The sequence below is a fragment of the Dipodomys spectabilis genome, unplaced genomic scaffold (genome assembly GCF_019054845.1).
Source record: "Dipodomys spectabilis isolate Male_0828 unplaced genomic scaffold, ASM1905484v1 ptg000273l, whole genome shotgun sequence".
NCBI lineage: Eukaryota > Metazoa > Chordata > Mammalia > Rodentia > Heteromyidae > Dipodomys > Dipodomys spectabilis.
In genome coordinates, this window is record NW_024870950.1 from 9060936 (window position 1) to 9078342 (window position 17407).

Here is a 17407-nt window from a genome sequence, read left to right on the forward strand (position 1 = left end):
GCTCAAGGCTAGTGCTCTACCACTTGAGCCGCAGCACCACTTCCGGCTTTTTTCTTTTTGTTTATGTGGTGCTGAGGAATCAAACCCAGGGCCTCATGCATGCAAGGCAAGCACTCTACCACTGAGCCACCTCCCCAGCCCTTCTATCCTTCTAAGTGTGCAACATTTGCAGCAAAGTTGTCTGCCTGGAACAACTAGTAATACAGAGGTATTGAACAGCAGAAGTAGAGTAGTAGGTAGGTTTCTAGTAGTTTGGAAATGCTGTTTATTTATACTTGCAAACAGGGACTGCCCACTCTGTAGGCTGGGACCCTTGTTCATAGCTGATGAGCCCTGCCAGGTTGATAATTAATGCCAAGCTCTCTGTGAGCTTGTGGTTTTACTCCAGAATTTAGTGTTTCACAAGGGTCTGTCACGGTGCCACTTAGGCCTTCAATGAAGGAAGCCATCTTTTTCTCTAGCTGAGTGAATTGAACCCTCAGGGCCCCACTGGGTTTTTGTGTGTGGGTGTGTATGTCGGTCATGGGGCTTGAACTCTGGGCTTGGGCACTGTCTCCATGCTTTTCAGCTCAAGGTGAGTGCTCTACCGCTTGAGCCACAGTGCCACTTCCGGTTTTCTAGTGGTTTATTGGAGATAAGAGTCTCACGGACTTTCCTGCCTGGGCTGGCTTTAAATGTAACCCTCAAATCTCAGCCTCCTGAGTAGTTAGTATTACAGGCATGAGCCACTGGCGCCCCGCATAGGGTTTCTTTTTATTTCCATCCTCCTCTCCCAACAGAGCACTTGGGCACAAGCCTGGTATGACTGTAGGCCTGTGCAAACCTTTCAAGCCATTACCTGAGACTAGTAGAGAAAAGAAGCCATCTGGTTGTTGCCCTATGGGTCCAGTCCTATAGGTGCCTTGTGGAAGCCCTGTCTGGGAAAAGGATCAGCAAGGAGATTCTCTGAAGCCACTAGGCAGCTGCCTAGAACAGGGCACCCTAGAATAGAGCTACCATGTGCAAGAAATTGATGTTGCACATCAAAATGTGTGTGTGTGTGTGTGTGTGTGTGTGTGTGTGTGTGTGTGTGTGTGTGTGTGTGTGTGTTGGGGCTGGGGCTGAAACTCAGGTCCTCACGCTCTGACTGGGCTTTCTCACTCACAGCTAGTGCTATACCACTTGAGACATGTCTCCAGTTCCAACTTTTTTTGCTGGTTAATTGGAGATAAAGTGTCTTGGATTTGTCTGCCTGGGCTGGCATGGAGGTCCTCAGATCTCAGCTTCCTGAGTGGCTAGGATTAGATGTGAGCCACACAGGCTCCTGGCTATACCTGTTTCACAGGACAGTGTCATCCTTTTCCTTATTTCAGGGTGGGTGACAATGTAGGCAGATAGCTCTGCCAGATATGCCAGCTGCTGTATGAGCCTTGTCCTATCCAGACCCAGTTAAGACCTCTGGCCTCTCCTGGATATCAGGAATGACACGACATAACCTGCAGAAGGCTCCTTTCTATATAGTATAGGCTATGTCCTCCCCAATGCTTCAAAGCTCTGTGGCTTTAAGTAGATATCTGGATTCAGTGGAAAGGCCTGGGAGCCTGTGGGAAGGCATGGTGTCACTCCACCTGGTGTCAGCCCTGTTACCATTAACTACCCAAGAGGCAGTCTTTTTTCTTCTTTACTGTGACTTTTATTTTCTCAATTTCTTTTTCCTTTTGGTTAGTTGTGGAGCTTGAACTCTGGGCCTGGGCACTATCCTTGGGCTCTTCGGCTCAAGGCAAGCACTCTACCACTTGAGCCACAGCACCACTTCCATTTTTCTGGTGGTTATTTGGTCTTTTCTGCCTGGGCTGGCTTTGAACTGCGATCCTCAGATCTCAGCCTCCCGAGTAGCTAGGATTACAGGCCTGAGCCACCAGTGCCTGGCTTACATATTTTTTTAAAGTCACAAACACCTTTTAATCTTTATGATAGTCATCCTTATCTTAATCTACATCGCTTATTATTGTGACTTTCTTGAAGAGCCACTATTAAGAAAAAATCCTGTACCTAGAGTCCAGCCACCCTTTCTGCTGGCAGCTGCCAAAAGGTATAGCCTTAGGTTTGCCTTGAAAGCTCAGGATAATAGCACGAAGGTGCTGTGACAGGGGAACACTGTGACAAGATCATTCTCTGTTGTTTTTCAGCATCTGCTGAATGAAAAATCTCTCCTGATTTCCCATTGTTGAACTGCTCCAGGCAGTAGACCTTTTCAGTTTGTTTTTTTTTTAAAGATAGTTGGGATTATGGAGAAAGCATCTGTCTGAAGAGGTGTGGCTCAGCATGTTAAACAGCCCTGGCATAGTGTCCTCTGTGACATAGGGGGCTTTCCACAGCAGCCCCAGGCTCAGAAAGCCTCTTTGCTATCCAGCCACAGACTTTCCCCCTCCTTAGCTGGCCTTGAGGGTGACAATCTAATAGCCATTGGACATGGCCATTGAACTCTGCTAAGTGCTATAAGGACCAGGTGGCTTCCCCAGGAAACAAGGGCAAGGAAGAACAGATAGGTCAAGCTATTCATTGGATATAATTGGGAGAGGTGGATAATGACCAGCGTGGCCCAGGTCCACTCAGGTCATAGGGGTAACAACAGGAAGGTGCAGCACATCTAGGCGTCATAACTAAGTTGTTATTCAAGGTGGAGGAGACTAAAGTCCTGAATGAAGTTTAGCTAGGGAAACCCAGGAGCTAAGTGACAGAATTAGGATTTAAACTCAGAATGAGGCAGAAAGATCATGTGAGCCCATGAGTTTGAGACCAGCCTGGGCAAACTTCCATCTCAAAAAACAGAGGGGGCTGGGTGCCGGTAGCTCACACCTGTAATCCTAGCTACTCAGGAGGCTGAGATCTGAGAGCTGCAATTCAAAGCCAGCCCAGGCAGGAAAGTCTGTGAGACTCTTCAATTAACCACCAGAAAACTGGAAGTGGCACTTTGGCTCAAGTGATAGAGTGCTCACCTTGAGCTGAAGAGCTCAGGGACAGCACCCAGGCCCAGAGTTCAAGCCCCATGACCGACCAAACAACAACAACAACAAAAACAGGGACTGGGAAGGTGGCTCAGTGCTAAAGTGCTTGCCTTGCATGCATGAGGCCCTGGGTTCGATTCCTCAGCACCACATAAGTAGAAAAAGCAAGAAGTGGTGCTGTGGCTCAAGTGGTAGGGTGCTAGTCTTGAGCTGAAGAGCACAGGGACAGCAACCAGGCTCAGAGTTCAGGCCCCACGACCGATAAAACAAAAAAAACAACAAAAAGAAGGGCTGGGAACCTGGCTTCATTGTAGAGTGCTTGCCTAGCATGTATGAAGTCCTGGGTTCAATTCCTTAGTAACACATAAGCAGAAAAATCTGGAAGTGGAGCTGTGGCTCATGTGGTAGAGTGCTGGTCTTGAGCCAAAGGGGGTCAGAGACAGTGCTCAGGCCCTGAGTTCAAGCCCCAGGACTGGGGGGAAAAAACAAAGAAGAGGTGACTATGATTAAGTACGTTAGTACATGCATGGAAATATAACAGTAAAACTTCTTTGTGCAACTAATGTACTTTAATTAAAAAGAAAAAGAAACATAAAGTCTCTGATCCCTAAGTCCAGTGGTGAATAGATGACACTTATTGGGGAGATGGCTGGTTTGTATTCAAGTTAGCTTTGTGGGAAGTGGTGCTGTGGTTCAGTTGGTAGAGTACTAGTCTTGAGCACCAAGTGCCTCAGGGACAACACCCAGGCCCTGAGTTCAAACTCAACAACTGACCAAAAAAAAAAAAAAAAGAACCAGCTTTCTTTGGGGCTGGGAATGTGGCTTACTGGTAGAGTTCCTTGTTTAGCGTGCATGAAGCCCTTGGTTTGATTCCTCAGTACCACATAAACAGAAAAAGCTGGAAGTGGCACTGTGGCTCAAGTGATAGAGTGCTAGCCTTGAGCAAAAGAAGCTCAGGAACAGTGCCCCAGCCCTGAGTTCAAGCCCCAGGACTGGCATAAATAAATAAACCAATAAGGTAAGTTAGCTTTGTGGATGAGGCATGGGCTGGCCTCTTTGCTGGTCAGCCTTTGGTCAGCCATAGCCCAGGTCCCTTTTTAGGGTTTTGGTCTAACGTACTGATGATGTGGTCCAGCAGTAGAGCCCTCTCCACTCTTTTTTTTTTTGCCAGTTGTGGGGCCTGAACTCTGGGCCTGGGTGCTGTCCCTCAGCTCTTCAGCTCAAGGCACTTTATCACTTAAGCTACAGCGCTACTTCCGGCTTTTTCTGCTTATGTGGTGCTGAGGAATCACACCCAGGGCCTCATGCATGCAAGGCAAGCACTCTACCGCTGAGCCTCCTTCCCAACCCATCTCTCCACTCTTTTCTACTCCGGGACTGAGGCCCTGGATTTGTTCTGGCAAATGGGATGGTATGGGTAGGCTTCTAGGAAAAAATCATGTTGAAATCTGGGTGCTGGTGACTCACATCTATAATCTTAGCTACTCAGGAAGTTGAGTTTGAAACCAACCCAGGCAGGAAAGTTCGTGAAATTCTCTTTTTTTTTTTTTTGTCAGCTGTGGGGCTTGAACTCTGGGCCTGGGCACTGTCCCTCAGTTCTTAGCTCTTCAGCTCAAGGCTAGCTCTCTACCACTCTACCACAGCACCACTTCCAGTTTTCTGGTGGTTTATTGGAGGTAAGAGTCTCATGGACTTTCCTGCCTGGGCTGGCTTTGAACTGCGATCCTCAGATCTCAGCTCCTGGGTAGCTAGGATTACAGGCATGAGCCACCAGAGCCTGGGCTATGTTTGTGAATTTTTTTTTTTTTGGTTGTAACACTGGAACTGTGGTGAGCTTTTCAGCTCAAGGCTAGCGTTATACCACTTGAGCCACACCACCACTTCCGGCTTTTTCTACTTATGTGGTGCTGAGGAATTGAACCCAGGGCCTCATGCATGCAAGGCAAGCACTCTACCACTGAGCTACCTTCCCAGCCCTGTGAAATTCTTATCTCCAATTAACCACCAAAAAACTGAAAGAGGAGCTGTGGTTTGAGTGGTAGAGCACTAGCCTTGAGCTTAAAAAGCTCAGGGATAGTTCCCAGGCTCTAAAATTAAGCCCCAGGACTGGCACGGGTAAAACAAAAACATGTTGGAGTCTCCAGCACTCCCACAGGGAGTCTCCTACTTCTGGGTCACTTGTAACTAGGGGTGGTGTCTGGGAATGCCAAGATGATGAGCCATTTCCTCAGCCACCCTGTGCACTTCTATGCTGGATCTTCCCATCTGAATGATGATGCAGAGGAAGTGGGTGGTGCTGGAGCATCTGATCTAGGCTCTGTGGCCTCCTGCCTCCTGGCCCATACGTAGCGTAGCGTGGCTTCTCCTTGCATCATTAGCATCTGTGCCTGATGTGGCAGGGGATAGGCTTCTCTGTGTAGGTGTTTTGTCGCCTACCTATCAGTTCTCTTTGGGAATGACAAGGCCTAATCTCTTTGGAGAGGAAAGAATGTGAGTTGGGTGGCAATCTGTCGGGGTGTTGTCTCCATTGTGCAGTCCCAGCTATCCTTCTGAATCAGAGCCAGCTGACCCAGACAATAGTATCTGCCTGACTTGTTCTGGCCCTCATGTCCTGCTGCCCCTGGAGGCAGCTGTCTCTGGTCTTTTTTTTTTTTTTTTTTGGTTGTGGGGCTTGAACTCTGGGCCTGGGCACTGTCCTTCAGCTCTTCAGCTGAAGGCTAGCACTCTACCACTTGAGCCACAGCGCCAATTCTGTTTTTTTCTGCTTATGTGGTGCTGAGGAATCGAACCCAGGGCCTCAGGCATGCAAGGCAAGCACATTTCCACTGAGCCACCTTCCCAGCCCATGTCTCTGGTCTTATAGTGAGAGAGGTATGTCTCACTTGCAGACATATCTCCATTTTCACACCAGGCCCACCTAAAGAGGGATGAGTGCTCACACTGTTGTCTTCAGGGCTCAAATGGTGAAGTGGAGTGTCCCACCCACTATGAAGTGGGGGGATATGATGGTGGGGTGGTGGTGGTAGTATCCCTGCATAGCTGCAGAACCTTTTACTGGAAAGGACTTAGAACCATAGATTTCTCTCATGCTACTGGAGATATTCACATCCCTGGCCCTGTTTCATTAGTGAGAAAACTGTAAGCCAAAGAAATTCAATTCTGTCATAGCTTGGAAAAGAACACAGTTTTGCCCACACCTTGAGTCTAGAACTTGTACTCCAGAGCTATAAGATGATTACTTCAGGCCTCTACTGTAATTACAGCAGTAATAGGAAATGAATTCAGAACAGACCTAGGAACTGACTAGTGGTTAAAGAGGCCCAGTGAGAACCAGGCAGAAGAGAAAGAATATAAGCTGTATACTAGAGAGGACTGAGGAGTGTTTTGAAAACTTTAAAGGGGCAGGTATTGGGATTAGATCATGATGCATTGGTAAAAGGCTAGTAGACATCACTAACCTGTGGGTCTAGTTCTGAAAGGATCCCTAGAGTAACAAGTAGACTTTCTGAAGGACTCTCTTAGATTGAAATGGACAGTGGCTGTGCTGGCCATGTGAGTAATGGACTTGGCTTTGGGGAAAGAAGGCCGTGTTGGTGAAGTAGCCCTGAAGAGGCTCCTTACCAGTTTTCTGTCATCTGCTAGTAATGCTGGTTATAGCATTATAACCAGCAGGGTTGTGCTGTATTCTTCTAATAGTTTGCCACATTGTGGTCAGTTACCATGCATGCTTCATTTGTGGGGGAGTACTGTTGTGGCTCATGTGGCCCACAGATGTGGATCTTGAATCTCACTAATCTGGTGGACAAACGTGGGGCCATTAGGCACAATATGATCCAGACTTGAAAGGATGATTGTTATTGGTCCTCACTGGCTGCCCTTCATCTGTAGCTCTTCACAGACGAGAGGAATAGTGCTGCTGTCAGGAGCCAGAGCATTTACTGAGTTGATACCTAAGAAATGGACTTTTTTTTTTTTTGGTCGGTTGAGGGGCTTGAACTCTGGGCCTGGGCACTATCCCTCAGCTCTTCAGCTCAAGGCAATCGCTCTACCACTTGAGCCAGCCACAGTGCCATTTCTGGTTTTCTGAGTGGTTTATTTGCGATAAGACTCTCATGGACTTTTCCTGCCCAAGCTGGTTTTGAACCATAATCCTCATATCTCAGCCTCCTGAGTAGCTAGGATTAAAGGTGTGAGCCACCAGTACCTGGCAGAAATGGGCATTCTTGTACCCAGAAGAGCTGTTTACCTGAGGTCAAATGATCTGGGAACCCACCAGCTAGAGAAAGGCCTCTTCACTTTGGTCTGGTAAGCTTAGGAGTTGGGTTTATTTATGCTCAGAGCAGCACATTGTCCTCTAAGCCAGGTGGTTTCAGCATGTCTGGAAGATTGAGCATAGGCCTTGCTAAGCAGATATTCTACCACTTGAGCCATGTTTCCAATCCAGGCTTTGGTCCTTCTAAAGCCAGTCCTAATTCTCATTATAGTTTCCTTGTGGTGCTGAGAGAGTTGTAAGGAAAGAGCCACAGTTTCAACTTCATCCTAGATTTGTTTAACCAAGCGGTTGCTAGCTAAAAATACAGGAAAGTTAACCGGGTGCCAGTGGCTAACGCCTGTTACCTAGCTACTCAGGAGGCTGAGATCTGAGGATTGTGGTTCAAAGCCAGCCCGGACAGGAACATCCATGAGACTCTTATCTCCAATAAACCACTAGAATACTGTAAGTGGCGCTGTGGCTCAAGCGGTAGAGCTCTCGCCATGAGCTGAAGAGCTCAGAGACAGTGCCTAGGCCCAGAGTTCAAGCCCCACAACTGACCAAAAAAAAGAAAATAATAAGAGACAGGAAAGTTCAGGATCCTCAAGGCTTGGGATAAATGCTGTGACTTTAAGGAGCCATTTGCCTTCAACTCACTGGCCCACACTCAGGCAGAGCTTCTCTTTGGCCCTGTCTCTTCAGTCATGCCCTGGTTCCTTGTCAATCCTTGGCCCTGTTTTCTGTCTCTTCTCTCTGCTGCACCTCTGTGCCTATTGCCCCAACAGAGTGTAGCCTTGCTTTCTGAGGGCTTCAGGTCTCAAGTAGCTGGCTCTCTGACCTTTCTTCCCAGGAAAGACCATCTGGTTATGCTGGTTGTGACATGTGGAGTGTGTATCCCTTTGTCCGTAAACCATACATCTTCCTGAGCCTTGTTTAGTGGATTCACTGTATAAAACCATATCCGCTTCAGAGATCTTGCTGCTACTTTTAATAATTTCTGTGTTGCTTTTTTGTGTGTGCTGGTATTTAAACTTAAACTCAGGGCCTTGTGCTTTCACTAAATATTACAATTTTTGAGTTAAATTTTGATTTTTTTTTTTGGTCAGTTGTAGGGTTTGAACTCAGCCTGGGCGCTGTCCCTGTGCTCTTCAGTTCAAGGTGAGCGCTCTACCACTTGAGTCACAGTGCCACTTTCAAATATTCCTAATTTTTAATGCTATTGCAAATTAATTTCCAGGACTAGGGATTTTTTTTTTTTTTTGGTGCCAGTTCTAGGGCTTCAACCTGAGGCCTCCTACTCTCATTTGGCTTTTTTACTCAAGGCTGGTGATCTACCACTTGAACCACACCTCTGCTTCTGGATTTTTGCTGGTTAAGTGGAGACAAGAGTTAAATGGATGCCGGGCGGGTGCTGGTGGCTCACGCCTGTAATCCTAGCTACTCAGGAGGCTGAGATCTGAGGATCACGGTTCAAAGTCAGCCCGGGCACCTATCTCCAATAAACCACCAGAAAACCGGAAGTGGCGCTGCAGCTCAAGTGGTAGAGCGCTCACCTTGAGCTGAAGAGCTGAGGGACAGTGCCCACGCCCAGAGTTCAAGCCCCACGACCGACAAAAAAAAAAAAAAAAAGAGTTAAATGGATTTTTCTCCCTGGACTGGTTTTGAACCTCAATTGTCAGATTTCTGCCTCCTGAGCAGCTAGGATTACAGGCATAAGCCACCTACCCTGGCTTAAGGGCTGGAGATTTTTTTTTTTTTTTGTCGGTCGTGGGGCTTGAACTCTGGGCCTGGGCACTGTCCCTCAGCTCTGCAGCTCAAGGCGAGCACTCTACCACTTGAGCTACAGCGCCACTTCCGGTTTTCTGGTGGTTTATTGGAGATAGGAGTCTCACGGTCTCTCCTGCCCAGGCTGGCTTTGAACCACGCTCCTCAGATCTCAGCCTCCTGAGTAGCTAGGATTACAGGCGTGAGCCACCAGTGCCCGGCAGGGCTGGAGATTTTTATCTCACTGATACAGCACTTCTATAGTATGGGACAGGAATGAAAAGTTAGGGGAAAAGGGGGAGGGATGAAGAGTGGGGCTTCCCTGTGCTTCCATCTTTGATGGACCCAGGGCATTATCCAAACAGCTTTCCTAAGGAAATTTTAATTAGTGTGTTTAAAGTAGGCATGCTAGAGTTAATAGGATCACACTGTGAATGAGAGGTGGTCATAGTCTGACTGTGCAGTCCATGTAGGAGGTGGGGGTGTAGGTTATAGATATGTATAGTCTCCCTTAGGTAGTCACCAGGCAGAAGCAGTTGGATGGACCATGTGAAGGACTAGGGGAGCATGGAGTTGGTGCTTCTAGCCTGAGAACAAGATGAATTCTTAGGTCACATAAGTGATAAGAATACACTGTAGCACCCCAGGCAGGGGTCAAGGGCCCGCAGATAAGGACCTAGATTCTTTACTTCTGAGTGAATCTGCCATGATAGACTTCTGAGGTCAGTTCCAGCCCTCTCCCTGACTGCTTTCTAGTGAGTCCCTTCCAAGTTTTGGTTCCTGACTTGGCTGCTTAGACTTACTGCCTGGACTTATGGCCAGAATGTGCTTGATGTGTAGCAAGACACTCTATGAAGTGGCTGTGTGAGTGCTGACTTAGACTGTTGGAGAGGGAAGGTAAGGGGGGGGGGGTGGTTTCTGTGACTGACATGTTCCTCTCTCAATTACATCATTTCAGCTATTGCTGTTCTGTTCACCCACAGGTTGGGACAAACATTCTTATGGTTACCATGGTGATGACGGGCATTCCTTCTGCTCCTCTGGGACTGGCCAGCCATATGGTCCCACATTCACCACAGGAGATGTGATTGGCTGCTGTGTCAACCTCATCAATGGCACCTGCTTCTACACCAAGAATGGCCACAGTCTTGGTAGGTACATAGGAGACCTTGGAGGATCTGTCCTGTGGAACTACTTTAGTTGGTTCAAAGGCAGGCCTTGAAGTTAAACCAGTGTCACAGAGCCTCTGCTAAGTTCTGGGGAGCTACAGACATTTTTAGCCATTCAAACCCTTTTTTAGGTGAGTGGAGTGTAATAGAGGAGAGCAGAGAGGGTAGCCATTGTTGATCTGTCTAGTCACCAGGTTTAATAAGCCTGGGTGTTGAGAGTGCAGCAGTGCTCTGGTCATTGATCCTGGCTTGCCTGTGGCACTTGTTGGAGCAGGTATTAGATGAGAGGTGTAAGGATCCCATGTACATAGTTGATAGTAGTGGGTGCTTGCATTCCTATGCCCTGGCCAGATGTGGCCAAGGTGCTGGTTGTTGTGGAGTAGCAATGAGGGTTGCAGGACAGAAGGTGAAGGCAGGAATCAGATGGCCTGTTCATGGTTCATGGGCAGCAGCCTTGGCAGAATTACACTGAGGAAGTCTTTGAAATCAAGAGAGACAGGATGGAATAGAGAAAAGGCCAAAGGAAGGGACAGGTAGCCTGAAGTAACAATAGCTATGGATGTAGAAAGTGGGGTCAAACACAATAAAGGTCCAGGAGCAGCCTGGCAAGGCTTAGTGACAGATCAGGTGTGCTTTCAAGAAGGAAAGGAGCTGGGTGCCAGTAGCTCATACCTGTAATCCTAGCTACTCAGAAGGCTGAGATCTGAGGATTGTAGTTCAAAGCTGGTTCAAAATGGGCAGAAGAGTCCCCGTGAGATTCTTATCTCCAATTAACAACTCAAAAAACCATAAGTGGGACTGGGAATATGGCTTAGTGGTAGAGTGCATGCCTAACATGCATGAAACCCTGTTTGATTCCTCAGTACCACATAAACAGGAAAAACTGGAAGTGGTGCTGTGGCTCAAATAGTAGAGTGCTAGCCTTGAGCAAAAGAAGCTCAGAGACAGTGCCCACTCTAAATTCAAGCCCCAGGACTGGCAAACAAACAAACAAATACAGAAGAGGATTTATGGCTCATTTGGTAGTACACTAGCCTTGAGCACAAAGAGGCTCAGGCCCTGAGTTCAAGCCCCATGACTGACCAAAAAAAAAAAAAAAAAGGAAAGGCAGTCTGGGGACTGGTGGCTCACGCCTATAATCCTAGCTACTTAGGAGGCTGAGATTGAGGATCGAAGTTCAAAACTAGCCCAGGAAGGAATGTCTGTGAGGCTTTTATCTTAGAAAACTAGAAGTGGTACTATGGCTCAAAGTGGTAGAGCACTAGTCTTGAGCAAAAAGAGCTCAGGAACAGTACCCAGACCTCAAGTTCAAGCCCTTGACCAAGCCCCCCCCCCCCCCAAAAAAAAAAAAAAAAAGGCAAGAAGTGGCTGAATTAGTGGAACATAATACCAGAAGGAGTACAAGAGTATACCTATCAGCCTATGGAGAGGATGGGGCCTGAATGGTCCTTTGGAAGGCAGTGCTATCTAAGCACATGTAGAAACTTAGCATTAGAACTTGAATGAGGGACACTTTGATTCTTCTAATGCCTTGCCCTGGCAGGCACTGACTAGTATGTAGCCCCAAGGTAAATGCTTTAACTGTTGGGCTTACCAGCCTAGCCTTGCAGGGGTCTCTGGTTTGACCACACCCCTAGAATGATATAACAAAAAGAGGTGGCAGCACCCTGCCAGCTGTACCCTAAACCCTGCAGGAAAGAGCAGGGTATTTTCCTCCTCAGAGGCTTGTTTCTCCTGGTTTGGGGCAGTTGCACACCATAACTCAGAGCTGGCAGGAAAGGCCAGGGAGCTAGGTTGCTGAGAGTTTGGCTTGAACTCAGGGCTTTGTGCTCTAGCTTTTTGCTTAAAGCTGATATTAAAATACTTAGCCACACCTCCACTTCTGGCTTTTGCTGGTTAATTGGAGATAAGAGTCTCTTGGATTTGACTGCCCAAGTTGGCTTGAAACCACAGTTCTCATATCTCAGCCTCCTGAGGAGCTAGGATTACAGGTGTGAGCCAAAAAAAAGTACCTAGCCATAACCTAAAATTTGATAAGAATGTTTGAGTATGTTTTTATAAAGGTATTGATAAAATATTGGAAGGGGACAAGTCTAAGATTTGAGTTTGTTCAGGTAGACACCAGCCATTTATGAATCAGTTTTGTTAGCAAGAAACCTAAGTATGTGTGTAGGTTTTTTTATTTTGTTTTAATTTTCATCTGGTCCACAAGGATATTATTGAGACTTTACTAAAAAATAGATACAGCGTATCCCCTGCATTTTCTAGATCATGTAATGAAGCTGGAGTGGCAGATGCTTGCTGAATCTTCTCTTTCTTGTCCCTGTTTCCTTCTCATAAGCTACCTTATCAATAATGTGCTTCATACTCTAAGCCTGTCCTCTTTCGAGAGGCAGGATGGCCTTTCTTGCCTCTGCCCTTCCAGCTCCCTTCCTCTGTCACAGTACTCGCTTTGTGTGCCATTACTCAGTTGTCTGTGTCACGTGTCATCTCTTTCGCTGGATTTGGAAGCACTTTAAGGACCTCGCTTGCAGCTGTTTCTCCAGTCCTATTGACAAGGCTGGCTACTGAGAAGCCTCAGCATATACTTAGAAGAGGAATGAATGAGTAAATGGAGGCAGGAAACAAGTTGAGTTCACAGGTGGTTTGTGTGTTTTAAGCGTTATCACCCAGCACTGTGCTCTTACAGGGGTCCTCCATTCTCAGCCTCTATATCTGACCTTTGACCATCTGGTCCAGGTCTCTCTCTTTGTTTTGTTTTTTTTGTTTTTGTTTTTTTTTTGTTTTGTTTTGGTCAGTCGTGGGGCTTGAACTCAGGGCTTAGGCACTGTCCCTGAGCTCTTTTTGCTCAAAGCTAGTTGAGCCACAGCTCCACTTTTGGTTATCTGGTGGTTAATTGGAGATAAGAGTGTCATGGACTTTCCTGCTGCTACTGGCTTCAAACCCCAATCCTCAGATTTCAACCTCCTTAGTAGCTAGGATCACAGACATGAGCCACCAGCACCCTGCCTTTTTTTCCCCTCCCTCCCTTTCTCAACAGGCTCTCTAAGACATGAACCATACTCCAAGTCCTGGCCCAGGGCTCTTCATGTCAGTAAATTTGACTAGCCTTTGTTCTTGAATCTTGATATAGTCATTCTTCATGTGGGTCAACTTAGTTCTTGCTATTACAGTGGCTTTGCAAAGCTAACAGGGAGCTGGAGGAACACTGTTGTGCAGTGGTATGAGGAGGGAGTTCTTTTCTTATCTTGGAAGTACCTCAAGGCCTTGTTTTTCCTGAGTGCCATGTGGCAGCACTGGAAAGGCCTTAATATTCATTTTCTGCCCAGAAGTGTGACAGTTGCTTCACCCTGTGGCCCAACCACAGCTAACCTGGACCTAGACCTTATGATTTATGAAGCAGCTTTCACAGACTGTCTTGTGTTCTTTTTTCTTTCTTGAGGTGAAGGATAGGTGTTACCCCATTCTGCAGATGAACCCAGAGAAGTTGAGTAACTTATCAAAGGTTATACTACAAATAACTGATGGAGCTGGACTCCTTCCAGGGTTAAGTGAGCTTCCTCACTAAGCCCAGGAGTGAGCAAAATCCTGACCACTCTGAGATCGTTGAGGGCAGATTGGAGAGTTGCTGAGGGACTGCTTATCCTGCATGTGGGGTTCAGAAGTGACCTTGGGCGGTAAGGCCTTTGGGTTTATGATTTTCCCCTGTTAGGGAGCAGAGTAACTTAGCAAAAAAGTACATCATCTGTTTCTTGGTATTTCATCCATTAACAAGTATTAGAGGCAGTGTGCCTCTTCCAAGGCTTTTCTGAGAGAGCTATAGTCAGGCCTTATCTGTTTTTTTCTTGCTAGATTTCTGGTTCTTTTCTGGATGAAGGCTGGACTGGAGGAGTAGACTGGGGATTTCCAGGGGGTCAGCCAATTGAAGACCTTTCAGGCTCAGGAGCTCATCAGAGATGTAGACTTTATCTTAAAGGGCTATGAGGTGTTGGCAGAGGCTCCCATAGCCCTGCCCTTACATTATTTCTCAGTTTGCCAAACATGAGCATTTTGATGTATATTCTGAGGCTCTACTTCTTCCACTGACAAATCCAGCTTACAGCTCCTTAACCATAAGGACATCTGGACATCCAGCTCCTTCTCCTGGCAGGAGGTTTTTCAGGATACACAGGCCATTGTTGACTGGAGGGTGCCAACTTGGAGCCACTGAGGAATGAGTGTGGTCTATATATACACTGTCTCTACTTCTCTATCAGCGTAGCCATGACACTGGAGCATCAAACTCACACTAGAAATTCATTCAGATCCACCACTTCTGGCAGCTCTGTGACTGTTGGCAGTTCATTTAACCTGAAGCTTACTTTCCTTGTCTGTAAATTGGGATAAGAATGCCTGATCCCCAGAATTGGTATGAGGTAATGGATGACAGAGAGTCTAGCACCACAATTGGTTTTCCATAAACAGTGATTTGGTCAAGAGGAGCATCAGTCCTGAAGGGCCTGAAGAGGTAGATGTTTTAGTCTTTTCTAGTACATTTTCCTTGAGAGATTAGGGAGAGCTATGGATAGTTACCTAAGCATCTGACTTCCTCTCTGGGGCCTAAAACTGTCAGGCCAGGTACTTGGCCATTACACACCTGTAGTGGCAGAGGAGAGCAAGAGACTGGTCCTGTCTAGTGGCCTGATTACTGTTTCTTTCACCCCACAGGTATAGCCTTCACAGACCTACCGGTAAGTACCACCAGTGGGCCTGCCCCTTCCTGGGCTATTGGGGGCTGCCTGGGATGGGGTGTGGGAGTACCTGTAAGTGCACGGTGTGGAGTCTGACCCTTTCCTCAACCAGGGATGTGTGCTGTGCTGTCAGCTTGAGGGTACCAATGGGGGGTACCTGCTGGTCTTCCTCTCTCTCTCCAGCAGCAAGGCCTGGTCTTCCTCCACGACTCTTAGCAGGTGACAGAAATTTGTGGTATTTCCAAAAGCAGCTGTGGGGTGGGTAGGGTGGAAAGATGGTGGTGGAAGAGAGTAGCTCCATGGCTTAGCTGGCTGAGCCAGCTTCTTGTAGCTTACAGCCAGTGGGCTGGGTATAGAGGATAGGGAGCTATTTCTGAACTATTTTAGGAAGCCATTTCTTGAATGTGACCATCAGAAATCCCTGAGGCAACCCAAGGCCCTCAGGGATCTCCATTGCCGCCATGCTGGGTCCCCCGCAAAGCGAGAGAGAGAAGCCTTGTGGGGTTTCTCCTCTTTAAAAAGGATGGGGTTAGAGTTGCCAGGGCTTATAAGTTCGGGCTGTCTTTACCTCTTGTTGCCAGTACTTAACTATGAGTCACCAGGCACCATCTCATGCAGAGCCTCCACCCAGAATGCAGGGAGCCTGGCCTGACTGTATGTGCTCTGACTGGTTCTGGAAGGAAGGAAGGTTCACTGACTATGTTGGCTGCTGTGAGATCCTGGACACCCCATAATGCCCTAGGGAACATCTTTGTGATCTGAGGGAATCACAACCTATTACAGCATCCAGGGTCATGTTCAGATCTCCTGTGTATGGATTGGAATCCCTCTCATCCACCTGAAGACCCTAGAAGGGACCTAGACAAAGAAAGAAGGGTTAAGATAATTCTGACGCTGGTTGGGGAAGAATCTAGGTGTGGAGACATGACATGAAATGACTGGACATAAGTGAAAGCAGTATGCTGCCAAGTTCTAGAAAGTGTAGGAAATTACTGTCCCTGTGGGCAGTGATGGGTCAGAGAATGTTGCTGGAGGTGGTAGGCTTTGCCTGTGGTATAGAGGATGAGAGGGAAAGAAAGAAAGGAGAGCTCATAGAGGGTTGAATGAACCCAGCCTGCCAAGAAAAGGTACATGGTACTCATGAATGACATATGGTCTAAGAATGGGAAGGAAAGAGTAGACTGGGAGACCCTGGAAAGATGAGGTACAGTGACTTGGAGAAGGCAGTTAAGGCTCTAGGCAGTGGTGATGGGAGTCAGAGGAGGCACAAAGTAGAGTGACCTGTTTATGGTAGGGGAGAAAGTGTGGGGAGCCCCACATTTCATTGGCTGAGTGACCCCATCACTGGAAAGGCAAGAGTTTCTCACTTCCCGTTTACCAGCCTAGTACCACTCACCTAATCCTTTGTCTGCTCTTTTCTTCCCTCCTCTTTTGTTTCAATTCTGACCCTTCCTTCCCCCCTTCATGTAGCTCATTTTTTTGTATGTGTGTGGCCAACGAGTCCTTAGCCCTGGATCTTTCTGAGAGGAGCCATCATACATCCCTGCAGCCCACTTTCATGGACATGCCCGCAGGGTTGCTCAGCCTGCACTGCTGTGTCTTAGATAAGTTCTAGAAGGGACTGTTGGGCCTTGGGTACACAATGGCCTCTGATGCAAAGCAGGAGACTTCATATTGAGCCTTGCTTGCTTTTCTTTTGCTTTCTCCCTTTAAACTTCGGGGTATAGTATTTGGTAGGGAGGTGGGCCAAATGTAGCTTAGCTCTACCACCTCCTGTTTGGCAACTTTCTTCTAGCACTAGTGTTGGCTGGCAGGAGCCATGGAGGTAAAACAAGGCCCTGCTGCCCCTCAGGGCCTGACTGACATTCATTCTCCTCCTCAGGCCAACCTCTACCCCACCGTAGGCCTCCAGACACCTGGGGAGATTGTGGATGCCAACTTTGGGCAGCAGCCCTTCCTGTTCGACATTGAGGACTACATGCGGGAATGGCGTGCTAAGGTCCAGGGCACCGTCCACGGCTTCCCTATCAGCGCCCGGCTGGGTGAATGGCAGGCGGTGCTGCAGAAGTGAGTGTCAATCTCCCCCATCTGATGCTCGTGTAGGTTGCTTTTAGGAATTCTGTAGAGGACTGTGCTTCCTGGAAGCATTCCTAGGTGATTCAATGTTGCCTGCTTCCTTCTCAATGTGAGCTGCTGCTGGTTAAGCATTTGCCCCTCAGCCAGTGTTTTGAAGGCTTCTGTGTTTAACAGCAGTATCTGTGTTCCTCCCAGGCCTTTTTTGTGTGTGTGTGCTAGTCCTAGGGCTTGAACTCAGGGCCTGAACTCTTCTGGCTTTTTCTGAGTAGTTTATTGGAGATAAGAGTCACAGTGTTTCTTGCCTGGGCTGGCTTCAAACTGCTGTCTTCAGATCTCAACCTCCTGAATATCTAGGATTACTGGAATAGCCACCAGTGCCCAGCTGTCTCTCTCAGGTCATTTTGCAGGGGATGTTGTAGAACCCTTTGT

The 17407-nt window shown here is 47.5% G+C and overlaps 1 protein-coding gene across 1 annotated transcript in view; it reads left to right on the plus strand.

Annotated features, from left to right (window-relative positions):
* Ranbp10 (RAN binding protein 10) overlaps window positions 1-17407 on the plus strand; it is a 52873-nt gene that overhangs the window by 27659 nt on the left and 7807 nt on the right. The window contains exons 4-6 of the mRNA XM_042700595.1: window positions 9987-10154; window positions 14880-14902; window positions 16785-16969. Coding sequence (XP_042556529.1) covers window positions 9987-10154; window positions 14880-14902; window positions 16785-16969 — 376 coding nt within the window. The remainder of the gene's footprint in view (window positions 1-9986; window positions 10155-14879; window positions 14903-16784; window positions 16970-17407) is intronic.